This window comes from Dendrobium catenatum, unplaced genomic scaffold (genome assembly GCF_001605985.2).
Source record: "Dendrobium catenatum unplaced genomic scaffold, ASM160598v2 fragScaff_scaffold_1608, whole genome shotgun sequence".
In the NCBI taxonomy this organism is placed as follows: Eukaryota; Viridiplantae; Streptophyta; class Magnoliopsida; order Asparagales; family Orchidaceae; genus Dendrobium; species Dendrobium catenatum.
The window spans coordinates 2,192,187-2,209,509 of record NW_021320070.1 but is presented as its reverse complement, the minus strand read 5'-3'; the positions used below and the strand labels follow the sequence as shown (position 1 = coordinate 2,209,509).

The 17,323-nt window shown below is 33.7% G+C and overlaps 2 protein-coding genes across 2 annotated transcripts in view; both read left to right on the top strand.

Annotated features, from left to right (window-relative positions):
* Positions 1 to 1,439: 1,439 nt before the first annotated feature.
* LOC110099824 (elicitor-responsive protein 3) lies at positions 1,440 to 8,775 on the top strand. Its single transcript, XM_020827117.2, has 5 exons — positions 1,440 to 1,840; positions 3,943 to 4,008; positions 7,172 to 7,295; positions 7,511 to 7,625; positions 8,606 to 8,775. Exons 1-5 carry the CDS (start codon positions 1,774 to 1,776, stop codon positions 8,654 to 8,656), a joined length of 423 nt encoding a protein of 140 aa, XP_020682776.1. The 5' UTR covers positions 1,440 to 1,773; the 3' UTR covers positions 8,657 to 8,775.
* Positions 8,776 to 11,821: 3,046 nt separating this feature from the next.
* Positions 11,822 to 17,323, top strand: part of LOC110099826 (probable DEAD-box ATP-dependent RNA helicase 48) — a 32,657-nt gene continuing 27,155 nt past the window's right edge. Inside the window, exon 1 of the mRNA XM_020827119.2 lies at positions 11,822 to 12,784. Within this exon, the coding sequence (XP_020682778.1) occupies positions 11,901 to 12,784 (884 nt within the window). The 5' untranslated portion in view covers positions 11,822 to 11,900. The remainder of the gene's footprint in view (positions 12,785 to 17,323) is intronic.

Sequence of the window (17,323 nt, the reverse complement as noted above, 5' to 3'; positions counted from 1 at the left end):
CTCTTCACTTATAAGAATGAATATAATAAAACTCATATTATTTCTCTTCAAATAAGAAAAATTGAAGACGACCGAACTGCGAACGAAGCCTAAGGCTCCCAAGCTTGCTCAAGCTTGCTTATAGTGGGACAAGTTGAGTTTGAACTCAGCTTTTGAGCTCGACTTGAACTCGACCTTGAGCTTGAGTTGATTTTTTGACCGATGAGCCAAGCTCAATAAGGCCACTACTCGACTTGACTTGACTCGTTTTACATCCCTAGATGAGATGTTTTACTAAAATTTTCAATAAAGATTATGAGTATTTGATTGACTTTAGTGAGATTAGCATCCTAAAAGGATGGTGGTGAAACTTGCAATGCTTTATGATGCAGAATATTTGTTACTAAAATAGAAACAAAATATTAAGTTAGTGTTGCAAAGGAGGATGCTCAGGCAGATGGATGGATTTATGCTTAGAGACAGTATATGAAAAGAGCATATACATGAAAAGATTGGAGTAGCTATAGTTGAAGATAAGAATAGAGAGAGGAGAAGGAAGGCTGGAATGCCAACAGACGTTCATCTTAAATGATTTGGTCACACAAAACAACGGACTTCCGATGACCCAGTTAGAAAAGTATATGTATTAGATTTGATTTATGTTAAGGTATAGGTAGACCTAAAAAAGACATGATGGCATTTCTTTATTAGATTTTAATGAGAATTTGACTCTAAGCAGGACATAATGGAGAAAAATGATTCATGTAGCCAACCCCACATAGTAGGATAAATGTTTTATGATGTTGTTATTGTTATAATCATGCACTTAAATGATGAATGAACAATCTATTAAAAAATAAAATAAAATAAAAAACAATCTATAATCAAGAGAGACAAGCTTGAACGTAAAGAGTCAAAAAATGGGATAAACAATTAATCTTGGTTAGTTTAACCGATTATATTAATGTTTGTCATTATTTAGAAATGATGATCTTCATTAGAGGAAGATGTTGGCACAATGTAGTTAACTATATAATGTAGAACATATTATGCGGGGAAATTTGGAAGAGCATATTTGTTATTGTAAGTATTTAATCATTGGAGATACTATGATGCTCCAATTAATGTCCCAAATTTTCTTATTGCTCGTCAAGATAAGAGTTCATTCGGACTCGGATGGAATTACTTCTGGTGTTGTTAGGCTCTTCTTATCGAGATGTTTAGTTCGTTTATATATTTATTAAAATTAGAGTTCAAATGATTTTAAAATCCAATTTGAAAATTTTCAATTTGATTACTTATCATGATTTGTACCCAACTAATCTAATTATTTCAAATGTAAATATTAAAATAATAAACATAATCATTATTCAATTGTATTTAAGAGCCACAAATACTAAAATTAAAATATCAAAATTTGTGGCTACACGCCAACGAATAAAAAAAAGGGAAATTTGATCAAAAACTTCCATTGGTGCCAAAAAATTTTCTCCTACTCTGTTCCTCTTCGTCGCCGCCGGTGGTCGGAGGTGCGGCGGCATTTATCACCCCAAAATGGAGACGCCACAACCGCCTAAAGCTGGACAGAGTCAGCGGCACACACCATTAACTATTTATATCACCAGCTACAAAATTAAATTCCTTCTCATTATAAAATGATGGTCTTCTTTCTCTCTCCGACTTATCTCCCCACTATAAATAATCCCATCGGGATCGGATCGAAAGTGACGAAGGCGATTCCGATCCGATATCTCGGGGTTGAAGATCGTGGTTGCCTCGTTGAGAGCGAACAGGATGGTTCGGGGTACTCTCGAGGTTCTTCTTGTGGGGGCCAAGGGCCTCGATGACACTGACTTTCTCAGTAAGATTCATTTTGCTCGTCTTTTTCCCTGTTTTTTTTTTTTTACCTTAATTTCACTAACGGATTGGAGAGTTGTCCGTAAATTAAATGGATCAGCCTTAGATCAAGTCATCCAAATGCGTTTCCAGATTGTTTTTTTACTCGTCGCATCTTTCTTTGATCTAGAAAGGATATGAAAGAAAAAAAAAAGGGTTGAATTACGAGCTGTTAAATCGGTTAACTTGATTTAGCTTACATATGATTTGATAAATATAATTAATGGATTAAAAGCTGATAATTGTTTGAAATGACAAAAATTAAACCTTGTTTTTTTTTTTCTGAATTTAAGATTTGAGAGATGTGTAAATTCTTAAATCTGTTAAATCCTGTTAATGATCGGACATAACAAATTCTGGATTTAGTCAATAACAGGCTGCAACTACATTTATCAAAACATCAATAATTGAAGTCCTCGAAAATCTGTTTGGCAGGATTTAAGATGAACTTTGCTTAAATATTATCTAAAATAGGATACCAAGTGAAGATTGTTTTCTTTTTCATTTTTTTATTATCTCCTACTTTCTGTTAGGAAATCTGGGATGATGTCTGCATGTTCATGTTTTTTATTTTTGATAAATGAAGAGCTTGATATCTTCAAGTATTTGACCATCATGTTAGGTTACTTGTCTCAAATTATTTGTAAAAACTGATACGTAATACAATTATTTGAACTGAGGATATTATATGTGGAGGTCTTAGTTTTTTACTTTGCTGTTAAGGTCAAACCGATCCCATAATTCAGCATTGCTGTGTTCGCTTGTCTTTCGTATACATAGCTAGGATTTGTAATGTTTAAATCAATCCGTGAATATCCCTACTGTCTATTCAAACTATGAATGTGGTTGGATTCGGATCTGAACTTATCTATGCCAATTTAGAAGTTATAGGTAGATACCTTATGTTTTAACAGTAATCAGTTCTTTCTTCACACTTTATATCCCAAAAGTAGATGTATATGATTTGGTTTTTATATTAGTATGCCACTTCTAGACTGTCTATGCCAACTTTAATTTGTTGATAACTATTTGAATATCACATTTTCTAGTCTATACCTGTTTTAACAGTAATCAGTTCTTCATTCTCACTTGATATCCCAAAGTAGATTTATGTGATTTGGTTTTTATATTAGTATGTTACTTCTAGGAGAAATTATTACGTGCGGAGACCGGACACAGAGAACCTTCTTGTTTGTCTCTGTGAACTACTGTGTTTTTATTGTTCACAGAGACAAAACCAAACGGTTCACTTTGTCCGGTCTCCGCACATAATAATCTCTCCACTTCTAGATTGTCTATGCCACCTTTAATTTGTTAATAACTATTTGAATATCACATTTTCTCACAAATGTGATCCCGGAATATCTAAAGCAAATTAGAAAGAGCATTGACATAACAAAGTCGTTCATTACGCTAAAATGCCAAAATTTTGTCCTAGACTATTTAGATACCAGGATTTTCAGAATTAACTCAGGTCAGTTATGTGGGGCTTGCAAGGGAAATGTCTATGAGGTTGCATGCATGAGTCTTTTGGACCCTGGGTAACATTTGTCATATATATTCCTTATGAAGGTGGTTTTATGTATCTGCTGGAGTAATCATATTATAACATCCACTTTCTTGGGATTTTTTATGAGCATGTACTTATGTATTTTTATGTACACGTGTATTTTTTTGCACCTTTATTTACAAATTTCTTCAATAGAGAATGGTCATAATAGAATGCTAAATTTAGCAGTTTTTTAAACTTGAAAATGTTTCTGCATGGATGACATTGAAGAGCTTTTCTGATGCACAACATTTTTGAAGCCCCCTTAGCATGAAGTTATTATCATGTGCAAGGCTAGATGAGGACTAAAGGATCATATTATTTTATTTATTTTTTTATTTTTGAGGTAGAATGCATGTCCAGATTTACATGATTTCTTTTTATATCTTTGAATATCTAATTTGCCAATCTATTTAGGGCTTGAGTACAATAATTTCTCACTCCATGTTTTTAATATCATCGTTTAATTCTTTCAACCCAGTGATACTTTATAACCTTTTTGTGCATTTGCTAAACAGATAATATGGACCCTTATGCTATCCTGATATGTCGTACTCAGGAGCAGAGAAGCAGTACCGCAACAGGTTTATATTTATTACATTTATTAATCATTGTGCCCTACAATTTTTAGAGAAGATTTCTTTAACGGAACGCTTGATTTTGTTTTTGAAAAAAGTGTCAACAAAGGTTTCACACTTTCACTTTTGAGGCCTTTATGTGACAGCATCAAACAACATAACAGGCGTTTTGTGGATGAAGCTGCTTGGAAGTGAAAAGTTTGATCCCGTATGCAGATTATGATAAATTTTGTATTAAAATTTTCATCCAAGTGAAAAACAATCTCTATTCTTACTTGGTAAAGCAATAATGTTAGTTTCCAACGGTATTTAATATTCATTCCTACAAAAGATTGGGGATATCGAGGAGAACATAATTTTTAAAGTGAAAATTAGAGCTAAAATGAAGAAGTTTCTCTTGATTACCATGTGATAAGATAATATCATGTATGCCAAATGCAAGTATTATAAAACTGCAATTTATTTGGGTAAGTTTTTTGCATTTGAGTTTGGGCACTAGTGCTGTTATTAGCTAGTTGAGTGTGGAAAATTTTGAATAATGTTGTTATTGTTTTATGTGTGGAATAATAAAGAAAGAAAGGATTATATTAAAAAAATAATAAAACAACAACTATTATGAATCATTTAGGGGCAATTTGGTTGATGTAAAAAGGGCGTAAATTATTACAAATGCCAGGATTTTTAACATATCGGTGTTTGAATTGAAGCAAAATGAAGGCATAGTAAAATTTTGAAATATTTGAAATTCATCATTTAGTTCATTTTAAATATATTCTGAATTTGCTTAAATTTGGGTGAATTTCAAATAAACCACAAGAGTAAAGCTTCATTTGTTGTCACTACTTGTCAATTGCCATTAACCATGAACTATTGTCGCCATCACCGGCCACAAATCCTAAGTCGACATCGGCCACCAGCGCCATTGAGCTTTAGGTTACATTCATCTAACTTTAAGCCAAGCACAAAAAATTAATCAACTGTATTTATTTTACACTCATCAAACAATTTTAAATATTTCAAATACATTGCATTTGTTTTGTATTTCATTTTATTTTACATTTATTTTTTAGCAAAACCCCTTGTTATAAAATAGACTTAGTGTAGATGATTCTCAATTAGAGTGTAGAATATTCAACCATAAGAAATTGAGATATAATTAATATGAAATAATTAAAAAGAAAAAAAGAAATGACCAAATGTTTGATAGCTAAATGAGAGTTAATACTTTAGAAGCACTAATTATCAATTGCTTGGTTTAGTTGTGTTTCTTTATACCTCCAAAATGAAGGTTTACGGTTTGAATCTTAGGAAAAAAAGAAGCACTTAGGTGTATTCAACAAAAAAGAATCTAGAAAAAAAAAAAAAAGAATCTAGCATTTATAAATTCCATCTCAAATAGTTGCAAAAAAAAAAAATTATAATGATTGATCTAGGATCGAGATATATAAGACTTGTGTATTCATATGGTTGATTATTTGTTTGGACATATGATTATTGAAAGTAATGAAAGGTTTGTAATTTCTTCAAAATTTTATTAAGGCTATGTTCTTTCGATTAATTTTTTTTTGTCTTGATTGATCTGTCTAGGTTTCTCTTAGTCTCACACAAACTATAATGATATTCCTATGGGTTTGAGCTATGATCCTAATACCAATTGATTTAGGTTTGGTATGGAGAAGTCTTTTGGAACCAATAGGAAATATTTAGGACAAAGAATTAAGTTTTCTATGGTGAAATTTTATTGAATTATTTTCTTTCTCCCAGAAATTTTATTGAATTATGAGCAAGGCCTCCTTGGCTGGATATTTTAGAGAAAAAAGTATTGGGAGGAACTTACTTCTTGCATGAGTGTTTACATTACAAGATATACAAAATTGTTGCTAATCCAAAATTTTCTACAATTCAATTAAATGCACAGTTTTAGGAAACCTTTCCATGGATATCATAGATTTATTTAAATTATTGATGACATTCTAAATTAGTTTAAGCTTATGGATGTGTCACATTCCTATCTCAAAGCTTAAAAAGTTGGAAATGAAAATAAGTAGCTCAAGTTAATTAAAGAGAATAATCTCTTGGATCTGCCAAAAAGATGGCTAACCATGTAGCGGAGAAAATTATGGAGAGATTACTAGTTAGTTTTCTTGATTCTCTCATCTCTCTCTCTCTCTTTCTCTCTCTCTCTACTTTGCTGCCCCTTCTTATTTGAAAATTTATATTGCAATTCCTGCACTTATGTACTTAAATTCATATTTGCAATTTAATTCTTTTAAATTGAATTATGTAAACACTCAAATATCTTGGGTTTATTGTTAAAAGCCATAGTGAAGTAGATGGGATATTATTACTAGAATTCAAATTGGATGGTTGAAATGGAGGAATGCATGGGGCCTATTGTGTAATAGAAAAGCGCCCCCTCAAACTTAAGGAAAAATTTCATAAGACGATGATGAGATTTGCAATGCTTTATGGCATAGAATGTTGGCCATTAAAAGGGAAGTATAAAATTAAATTAAGTGTTGTAGAGATGTGGATGCTCAGTTGGACAAGTAGCTTTACAATTAGAAACAAAATACGAAATGAGTATATACATGAAAATGTTGGAGTAGCTCCAGTGGCATATAAGATTAGAGAGAGTAGCCTTAGATGGTTTGGTCACATAAAATATTGGCATCCTGGTAGGAGAGTATATGTATTAGATCCGACTTATGTTAAAAAAGATAGAGATAATTTTAATATAACTTTGTTAAAAGCGCTTATAGAAATGACATTTTTATTATATTTAAATGAGAATTTGACTCTTGATGGGACATAATAGAGAAAAATGATTCATGTAGCCAACTCTTGATGGGACATAATAGAGAAAAATGATTCATGTAGCCAACCCCACGTACTTGGATAAAAGCTTGTTATTGTTGTTGTATTTAAACATGCCTGAGAGCCTCTTGAATCAATAATTGATAGCAATAACGGTCCTAAGCAGCCACTTCACATGTAATCTTGTGGTACTGTTCCTTGCGTTGCCTCAAAAGGAAAGGTCTGATGTTCAAATCTTAAAAAAAAAAAAAAAATCCTTTGTGCATGCTGGGCTGTAAAGGTTTAACTGAGTCATATTGTCATAATTTGCTTTGCTAGGTTCATTTCACTGGTTGGCTTTTTGTTTGTGCAGGCAAAGGGAGCGAGCCTGAATGGAATGAAACCTTTGTGTTCAATGTCTCTGATGATGTTCCAGAACTTGCTATCAAATTGATGGATAGTGATACTTTCTCAGATGATTTTGTTGGAGAAGCCAAGTGAGGATTCTTACTCTGTTTTATTTTCATATCTAAGCTCAATTGATTTAGCGTAGTATGATTTCAAGATTTCACGCATGCACATCCATCAAGTTTTTTTTTTTCTTTTTTTTGGTTTAAAAAATTATTTAACTGCCCAGGTCTACGGCAATTTTATGATACAATTGTTGTTAATATTTTTCTTCTATTGAGACATAATGCTTGTTTGTTTACAGAATTCCCTTAGAGCCCCTCTTTTCAGAAGGAAGGATACCTCCTACTGTATACAATGTGGTGAAGGATGAGGAATATCGTGGAGAAATTAAAATTGGCCTCACCTTCATTCCAGAGGTATTTCTTCTTCTCAATTCAACTGCCTCAAAAATTTACTATGCACTTAGCTAGAAAAATGAGAACAGAATTTAAACTAAACTAAATTATTGCTAGTGGTTATAGGATTTGCTTATGATAATGGCCTACAATAACTAAGAATGATTATGTGCTCCTGTGGTCAGACATCCTGTACATAATACGTGAACTATTGATTCAATTATACACATTTATGAGAAAGTAGAAATAGATGGTCAAAATACTAGCTCTTTTTTCATTTTTGAAAAATTTGTGCTGTGTGTTGCAAGTAGGGTAGCTTGAATTTGGAATTTGGTAATTCTATAAATCCTCTAATGCATACTGCATAGTGATGAAATTGGCTTCAATTGTCAAAACTTTTTGTAGGCACTTAGGCTTCGTTTGGGATGACTGTCTTACTGCTTCTTAAAGAAGCTTTTTAGTATAATTTTTTTTACTATAAAGTTGCTTTAAGAAGCAGTAAGAAAGTCGTCCCAAACGAAGCCTTAATCAATGTTGATTATTTCTTGTGAGGTAGCAAGTTGAAAGAACAATGAAATAAAGGTTTTACACTAGATTTTGATTAATGGTAGCTTTATGGCAACATTCATAACGGTCCAATTTGTGCTATAATTATAAAATATAAGTCGTGATCAATAATTTTAAAAAATGGTAATCATAAATATATTTCCAATTTCAGGAAACGCGTAAGGCTTGATTTTTAAACATCCTAAAATATGTTATGAATATTCTAATTATGTCTTGTTTCCAAATATGTGTTAGTATTTTGCAATCAAACGTTTTTTAGAAATTAAATGCTGCTTCTGATATTACCACCAAAAAAAAAAAAAGAGTGAAAAATGAATCTGCTTCATTGATGTTTATGAGCACTGCTTCCCAATTCTATTTCTTTTTTAGTATTCATAGTGATTCCATTAAGCATTTGATGCTCATCAATCCTTACCCCTATCTCAACTTTGCAGGATAATCACGGCAGGTATAATGAGGAGAACTTCGGTGGATGGAGAGAATAATCTTGAATCAGATAATCTCTGGGTCTTCATTTCTGCCTCCCCTCTGAAGTTCTTTCTGATTCTTGATGTAATACTCTCTAAACTTCTCATAGATGTTTTGGCAAAGCAGTTTCTATAAACAAAAAATGGCAAAAAACCAGTTTCCATTTAACTGTTTTAAACTTTTAATTAGCTTTTTGTGAACAATTTACGTTGCGCTTGTCATTTCCTTAATAGAGAAGATTTTTTTCATCTTCCAGTTATTGTCCGGTATGCTTGAGACTTTGGTCAACAGTCCATTTTTTCCATAGCACATGACTTACCATGTTATTTTGGAAAAATTATTTGGTGTGGAGATCGGACGTAGAGGTACATCCGGACATCCACTTAAATTTTGACACGTGGAGTGCACTTTGGTTGCGCTTTTTGTGCGCTTTAACATGCACTTTAGTTGCAATTTGACTGCTCTTTTGTTGCGTTTTTTGACTGCGTTTTACCTGCCATTTAGTTGTACTTTAGTTGCATTTTGACTGCTCTTTTGTTGTATTTTTATTACACTTTGACTGCGCTTTACCTACGCTTTGACTGCGCTTTTGATGCGTTTGGCTTAAAGTTCCGCGGACACATTAAATATATAAAGTTAAAAATAAATCCAACTCCACATGTCAACATTTTATTGGAGTCCGAACGTACCTCGACGTCCGGTCTCCGCACCTAATAATTTTCCATTATTTTGACATTCTATTTAACTTCACGAATAATTTCCTTTTTATGCTCCTGCTATGGAAGAAGCAGATTTAATCCTTAAGAACTTGTAATGTTATTTGGTAGTTGGGCAAGGTAAGTAGGGTTGAGCTTTCCGCTAAGGATTTGTTTGGGATAACTGTCTTATTGTTTTCACATTGCAACAAGAACTTTTGTTTGGCTATTGTTTTTTTATTGCTTTCAATAATTTTTTTATATAATCGGCTAGTTCTTTCCAAACTGGGCCGATTTAGCGGTTCATTGGTTGAACCGCCGGTTTGATGCGAAGCTGGTTCTGTAGGCTGGATCAGACCAGTCACCAGATCGGTTCACGGTTGAATCGGCCGGTTCGATCCGATTTTCAAAACATTGGCAAGAAGAAAATTTTCCTAAATGAAGCCTTAATAGTAAGAGATGTACACATTCAATGGATGAAAATGTGGACAAGCCATAGAGTAGTTTTTTGTTTTCAGCCAGAATCCGGATCTAATCTACAGCTATGGGCTTACTTGTGATGGTTGCATTTGTTTGCAAAAATAATTATAGAATTATATAAAAAATAATTTGTTTGAAAGTTATTATGAATATTATTAAATTTTTTTAAAGAAATTGGATAAATTTATTTTCATTAAGAAATAGAGAAAAAAGATTATTATTTGCTAGAAGCTGAATTGATGATAGATAGTAGTTTTGGTATTCTTTTTTATGAACGATAATTTAAACAAAATAAAATAACTAAATGAATTGATGTATGGTATAAAGAAAATTAAATTTTTGATATAAAAGAAAAATATCTCATGAACTCTTGCCTAGTAAAAAAAAAAAATAACTACTTACATATTTAAATTACAAAAAGCCGCTCTTTCTTGAATGAGTAAGGGCATCTCCAACCAAAATAAAGTAGAACTCCAAAATGACGTAATTTTGTTCCAATCGAACTTCTTTTTAGGTGCTTCTGCGAAGGTAACGATCATTCTTCCCTTTCATGCGTTTTTTCGCCAAATCCGGTTGAGAGAACAAAATAGCGTAGGTGAACAGTGCAACGCCAATATTGACATCACACTGTTCACCCGCAAGTAAATGGCGGAAGATTTGACGTTCGGCTCGAGCGACTAAACGACGTTATACGCACGTTTGACGTTCAGTTGGAGATGCTCTAAGTGTGACTGTAATGCAAATTAGATTGAGATATTTTTAGTATTTTTCTTATGCCAATGGCATAGTAAGGTCAAGTATTCAGATGAATCGAATGCGAATCGCTTGAAAGATTTATCCTTTAGACCAATGAGCCGTTGGTTCGACCCGCGTAAGGTCAAGTTGTACTCTTTTGAGCTAAAAAGATGTCACTACTTAGAGAAACCATTATATGGGGAGTTCGGATGTAGTTCTATGTCTGGACTCCAAAAAAATCGTGAAAATGAGCGCCAAATGTAGCTCTATGTCCGAACTCCAATAAAACCATGAAATTGAGTGTCAATTGAATTTCTTGGTTTGGATCATCGGGAGACAAACTATAAAAAATATATATTAAAAATTCACCTGTTAAATAAACGTGTCATTATTTCATTGGAGTCGAGTCGTAGAGTTACGTCCTGACTCCGTACGTAATAATTTCTCCACTACTTGAAAGTTATGGATCACACACTCAAATGTTGAGAGAGTCATTAATGATATATAAACGGATCCTCCTATTAGAGATGAAAAGACAACTTAAAAAACAATGCAATAAGTACTTATAATTATTATAATATATATGATGAGAGCTTGAGTTGGATATACTTTTCAAAATTGATATAATTTATATGATTAAAATCAATTAACACTTCCTTCATAATTTAAATGGAATACAAATTTAATCATATCAAAGGGATTTACACTAACAAAAATAAAGTATCATCATTATAATTATATCGACGTGATTCATAAATAATTTAGATCAAATAAATCTTCATAATATGAGACAATTGTTTTTTTTTTTTTGAAAAAAAAGTTAAAACTAAAAAAGATGTGAATGCAAAAAACATTAAACTTTTAAATAATAAATATCAACAAATTTAATATCAAATATATAATTCATATATTTTATTATTATCACTCATATAATCGAAAAAATTTTTGTGTGGGGTCACCGAATGGCATCCATAGATGAATGAGAACGCACTGCATCATTTTTTCTGTGTACTACTTGGTACCGAATGACATTGCGCGTTATGATTCGCCTCTCGGCCGTTCAATGACCACACATAATAATGTTTTCATACTACCATATAATTTTTAATATTTTTCTATGTACCTATATTTGTTATATGAGTGATAGACATATATTATAAGTCATAAGTATTAGATATGTAAATAACAAGTGATATATATGTTTTTTTTTTTTTTTTGGAAAATTACGAGTCGAGTTCGAGCCGGCTCGGCTCACTTATACCCCTAGTTGGAGCTTGCTGTTGTGCTAATGGTCACGAATACAGTACTACGAATAAAACCCTAAACCCTTCCTATCGTCGGCTCCACAGCCATGTCCTGCTGCGCACTCCGCCACCGCTCCAAATCTCTCCCGAAGCTCCTATGCAACCTCTCCCTTGTACGTACAATGGGCGGAGGACCACGCACTTTCGCCGGCGGCCTCAACAAGTGGCAGTATAAGCGCATGCACGAGAAGCTTGCTAGGGAGAAGGAGCGCCGCTTGCTACAGCAGGAGAAACAAATATATCAAGCAAGGCTCCGAACTGAAATACGTGCCAAAATCGCCGGAAAATCTTCGTACGATGATTTCTCAGGCTCTTCCCCTGGCGCTGGCGGAATGTCGTCCAAGGATCATATCAGGGCCCTTGCCGATCGCTTCATGAAAGAGGGTGCCGAGGATCTATGGAACGAGGATGATGGTCCAATCAGATCCCGAACTCATGGTCGTCCTTCTAATGTTCCTCCTTCGCGACCCCTTGATCTCAGAAAGATTGTGACGGAAAAAAGAGCGTCAATTGGTTCATTTGAGCATCGCAGAAATTACTCTAAGTGGAGTAGGAATTCTTCTAGCGACGAGGATGAGGATGACTCCGTTGTTCGTTTGGAGGGGGGTTTGTTGAAGAAATTTCACGGTAAAGGTGGTGGGAGGGTGGAAGGTTTGAGATTTCCAAGGTTTAGTCAGGATGAGGAGGATTCTGAGAAGGATTTGAAACGGGGAGATGGAGGACTTGTTAGGAAGAAGATGATGAGTGGGGCGGCTTTGAGGAATTATGACGTGAAGATGGACAAAAGGAGGCCTCCTAGACCTGATATGGAAGAGAGCGACTTGACTACAGATATACGAGAATTCCATCGAGATATGAGAAATAGGGCCTCATTGGAGAATGCTGTTAATCAGCAGCAGGCGCATGAAGGATCAATTCTTACTCAGAGGAGGTACGCGGAAAATAAATTTCAATAATGATTTCAGTTACAGCCTGATGTAATGATGGTGTAATCAACTTGCATATTTGGAATCCTTCTCCGTAGCTATGGCTACAGGGGTTTTAGATCAATTTCTTTTGTCTGTAAAAAAAAAAAACAGAATTTTAGTGTCACCGAATGATTACTACCTCTTGATGTTTTGTCAAGAAGTTTATTTCTCATTGTTTTATGGTTTCTAATAAGGCTGCCCATTATTGGTATCCTTTCAGTTAAAGCTTGTCTATATTGCTTTCTGTTGCATTTTATTTGCTTGTTTCAAAATTTTCTGACCTTCATTTTATTTCAACTTTTTAAGGGCATCTCCAACGGAGAACTCCATTTTTCACGCCAAAATACCGCAAAACTAAAAAATGGAGTGGTGATGCTCCAATCTAACGCCATTTTTTTTGCTTATGCGCGAAGGTAACGATACTTCTCCTTTCGCGCGCTTTTCCGGTTGAGAGAGGAAAATAGCGTGAGTGAACCCGCAAGCAAATGGCGGACGTTTTGGCGTACGGCTGGAGCGACCGAACGATGCCAAACGCTCGTTTGGCGTTCGGTTGGAGATGGTCTAATAAGCTAAGATTGTAACGGCATTCCAAAGTGATAATAATTAGCAGGCCCATTAAGATTCCTGTTGTGTCAACTTGGCACTCTAATTAAGATAAAAATTAATGTCTATATATCTAATAAAAATAGCTTAACAGGAACAGTTTTAATGTATGAACCTGAAGAATATACTTTGCGGGTGCGGATCTTTTTTTTCCTTAACTTTCTAAACAATTTTTTCTTCCTCATTTCTTTCACATGAAGTCTATTTAATTGCAACTTTTACTCTACGCTATATATGCCAAAGCATCTATTCTTTTCAGCATATAATTTCATTAGTTATTACCAGCTATATCTCTAATATAATCATCTTGCTAGTTTTGACCATACATGAATTGTGACATTCCGAATCGTTCCACTCAATACTGTGTTATGTTGTTTACCATTCATTATAATCCATAATTCCATATTGCAAGTTTGATTTAATTGCTATTTGATAAAATTTAAATTTAAGTCTTCCTGTTAATCTACTATTGCATATTTATTTATTCATTTTAACCACTTAGTATTAATTCTAAAACTCGCTTGCTTAATTATATCCAATTCTTTTGTATACATATCTAAGGTATGTAAGCATTAAATAGCAATATATCACTTTATCTTTAATTTACCATCACTTAAATTTTGTTAATTGATTTACTTTGCCATATTCTCCCTAAAGTCCCTCTCATCTTTTAAAAATTTTCATTATTCTAACTTTTCACTTGCTTTCATTATTAAAAATTTTGTGACAAAAATTTTCACTTGCAAATAGTGTACATTATGATACCTCACTTCGAATATATTTTGCAAATATTTTCGAAAATAATGAGAAAAGATCCTTCATGTAATTAGATTGTGATTTGAAGTTAACTAGTTTTGTCACATTTCAACTAAATTGAAATCCCTTTTATCCATTGCAAGTATTCGTTAACAAATGTAATTAGTTTAGGCTTAATGTTGAACCCTTAGTATTATTTTGTTTTGATTGGAAATTTTTAGTCACTGCTTGAGCATATATGCCCTAAAACTTCAATAAACATTTGAGATAGGCCATTTATTCTTAATGCCACCAAGTCAATTCCATGTTACTTGTTCATGTTTATTTTCAAGATAAATAAAATCAGTAGTATTTTTCATTGCTCCTTATAGTTTTCTAGCAAATTTCTTGGCACAAAAAAACCTCAACAACCATTTCTTGCACAAAGACAAATTTATAAAGCAATAATTATAAATTTTTATTATTTATATAATGGGCTAGATACTAATGAAGTAGAAAATATATATATATATAGCTAAAATAAGTGTAAGAACTCTAAAAACTTTGAACATGTTGAATGCATTAGAGGCAAATATGATGAGATCTTAGTTAGAAGAGGAAATGCTACTTTGAAAAGCTATTTAAGTGATTATCTTAAGAAAAAATTATTTTGTAAGAGCTTGATAAATAAAATAATGAGGTATATTATTGATGGATTGAGCATAATTATTTCACAAGAGCTTAATGACCAAAATAATGAGGTATATTATGAAGGTAACTCATAAGAAGATGCATTGTTGCTTAGTTTTACATACATACGTGATACTGATTGGTAATATAAAATTTATTAATTATATTATTTTTGTGATTGAAAAAAAAATTTAATGAAAATTTGAAGGCTAAATGAATGCCAAATGATTGTAGAAATTTTTAGTATCAATGTATAAGAATTAAGGAGATGTTTAGAATTGCAATAATTATATATGAATGACAGTTATGAGTCATCCGATAAATTAATGGTAGAGAATGGAACATGAACTTAGAAAAAAAATCTTCAGTATCGGATAATCAATGTCTTTTTATTTTTGAAAGATCCAGTATGTAAGCAATTGTCATCAGGTTGTTGATGTATAAGTATATATAGTAGAGAAATGATTTTCATACTGCTTTATTGATCTTTCTAGGCTTATGATGAAGTGTGAAGAGAATTTGTTTGGTGTGCATTAAACAAACAATTTGTATGTCAAATGTATGTTGGAGTTAATAAAAATATGTATGATAGAAAATTGACCAATATTAAAATCAAAGAGTTTATAGTTATAGTAGGATTATATCAATGATCAATATTAAACCAATACCTTTTGGATTGGTCATGAAGATGATTATAATGGATATTCAAAGTGAGGTGCCTAATTGTATGCTCTTTTGCATATGTTATAGGCTTCGTTTGGGACTGCTTTTTCACTGCTTCTTAAAGCTGTTTTTTAGTACAAAAATTTTAATTTTTGTACTAGAAAGCTGCTTTAAGAAGCAGTGAAAAAGCCGTCCCAAACGAAGCCATAGACTAATTAGAACTATAAGTTATAGTTCTAATTAGTGAGAATTATTAAACTAATAGCTAAGTTGGAGCAATTAAGAAAATGCATAAAAGAGAAGGAGATTTGTAAAGTATATGAAATGCATTGTTAGTGAATGTAAGATTAATAATTATTAATTAGTTCTTGTAAAATTAAAATTATTAATTAATGTTTCTAGAATATATACATATAGATGAATTTTTCTTCAAAAGATTAGGAAATAAGAGAGCTAAACCATAGGTGATATGAATAAGAATTGTGTTAAATGATTTTTTAATATCTCATGCAACATTTTGATGTGAAACTAGGAATTTAAATTTCAGAAATTAATAAGAGTTTGTTAAAGTAGTGAAAGTTCAATCTTAATGATTTGCTTAATTGAAACTTCAAGAAAGATATCGGAATTTAACCAAATCTAGGCAAGTAATACCGCTAAATTAGCATGATTTATAAAATAACAACGACAATAAGTAGTAGTGCAAATGAAAAGCCAACGAGAATCCAACGGTTAACAAAGCGATTGTTTCACCTCGAGGCTACACTCAGTTATCTACTTCTAGGGTTGTTGGAAGAAAAAGAACCACACAAGAGATGAGACCACTCCGAGGGCGACGGTGCCGGAGATCTGTAGGGAAGAAGAGGAAGGCGTCGGATGTGGAGGTGGTGTGGAAGGTCGGCCGTCGATGGTCCACTCGTAGTCCAGACGTTGTCTATCAATAACTTGGATGAGAATTGGGAGGATCCGATCCAAGTAATCTCCCACGGTGTCTTCGTCGGATTCAAATCCCGCGTCGAAGAATGGCGATCGTAGTACGTCGAGATTGCCGTGGGCATCAAACACAAGCCCCCATTCTAGCTCTGGATCCGCCATGCATCCTTGCCCGGAGTTAAGGTAGTGTCCGAGAAGGGGAGGGGAAGTGGAAGGAGGCGGGTTGGAGTAGTGAAGGTGGCCGGCGGGAAGTCGGCTAGGTTGGAGAGGCTTGAAAATAATCTCAGCAACCTGAAATTATTTCGGGTTGTAATACAAGGGGGGGGGAATAATTTGAGATTTTCAAATTGATTCCAAAAGGAGAGGGGGCTGTAACGGAAGAGGTGTCTTGCGGCTGAATTTGTGGAGTTTGTGAATTAATCGGGGGAGAGAGAAAAAGGGGAGGTGGCCGGCCCCATGGCGTGAAGAGAGCAATCAAAACAGTGACACGGCCTCTCTTGAAAAGTTTCTGAAATCAACAAATCTGAGAATTGATTCTCAGGTTTATGTTTAGAAAGATTTCCTAATTTACTTTGACACCTAGCCGTTGGCAATCTCACGTTAAATGAGGGAATTAAATCAGGTTCAATTCCTTAATAGTGGAAGATGTAAAATAGGAAAGCATTTACACCTTAGCCTGGGATTTCAAATTTTGAAACAAGTGGGCGGGTGGCTGAAGTGGGGCGGCTGTGGGAGCGGGAGGGAGGGACGGCCGGCTGCTGGGTTGCAGGGAAGGCTGCCGGTGGCTGGGCCGGCGGTGGAGCTTGGGCGGTGGTGGGGAATAAAAAAAAAAAAGAGGAGGTTTCGGCTAGGTGGGAGAAGAGAGGTATGGAGGGAAA

Excerpts from the sequence above, each read along its gene's own strand:
- LOC110099824 (XM_020827117.2), top strand. The coding sequence starts at position 1,774 with ATGGTTCGGGGTACTCTCGAGGTTCTTCTTGTGGGGGCCAAGGGCCTC. Across the intron at positions 1,841-3,942 it reads CGATGACACTGACTTTCTCA|ATAATATGGACCCTTATGCT; the intron begins GTAAGATTCATT and ends TTTGCTAAACAG. Across the intron at positions 4,009-7,171 it reads GAGAAGCAGTACCGCAACAG|GCAAAGGGAGCGAGCCTGAA; the intron begins GTTTATATTTAT and ends TTGTTTGTGCAG.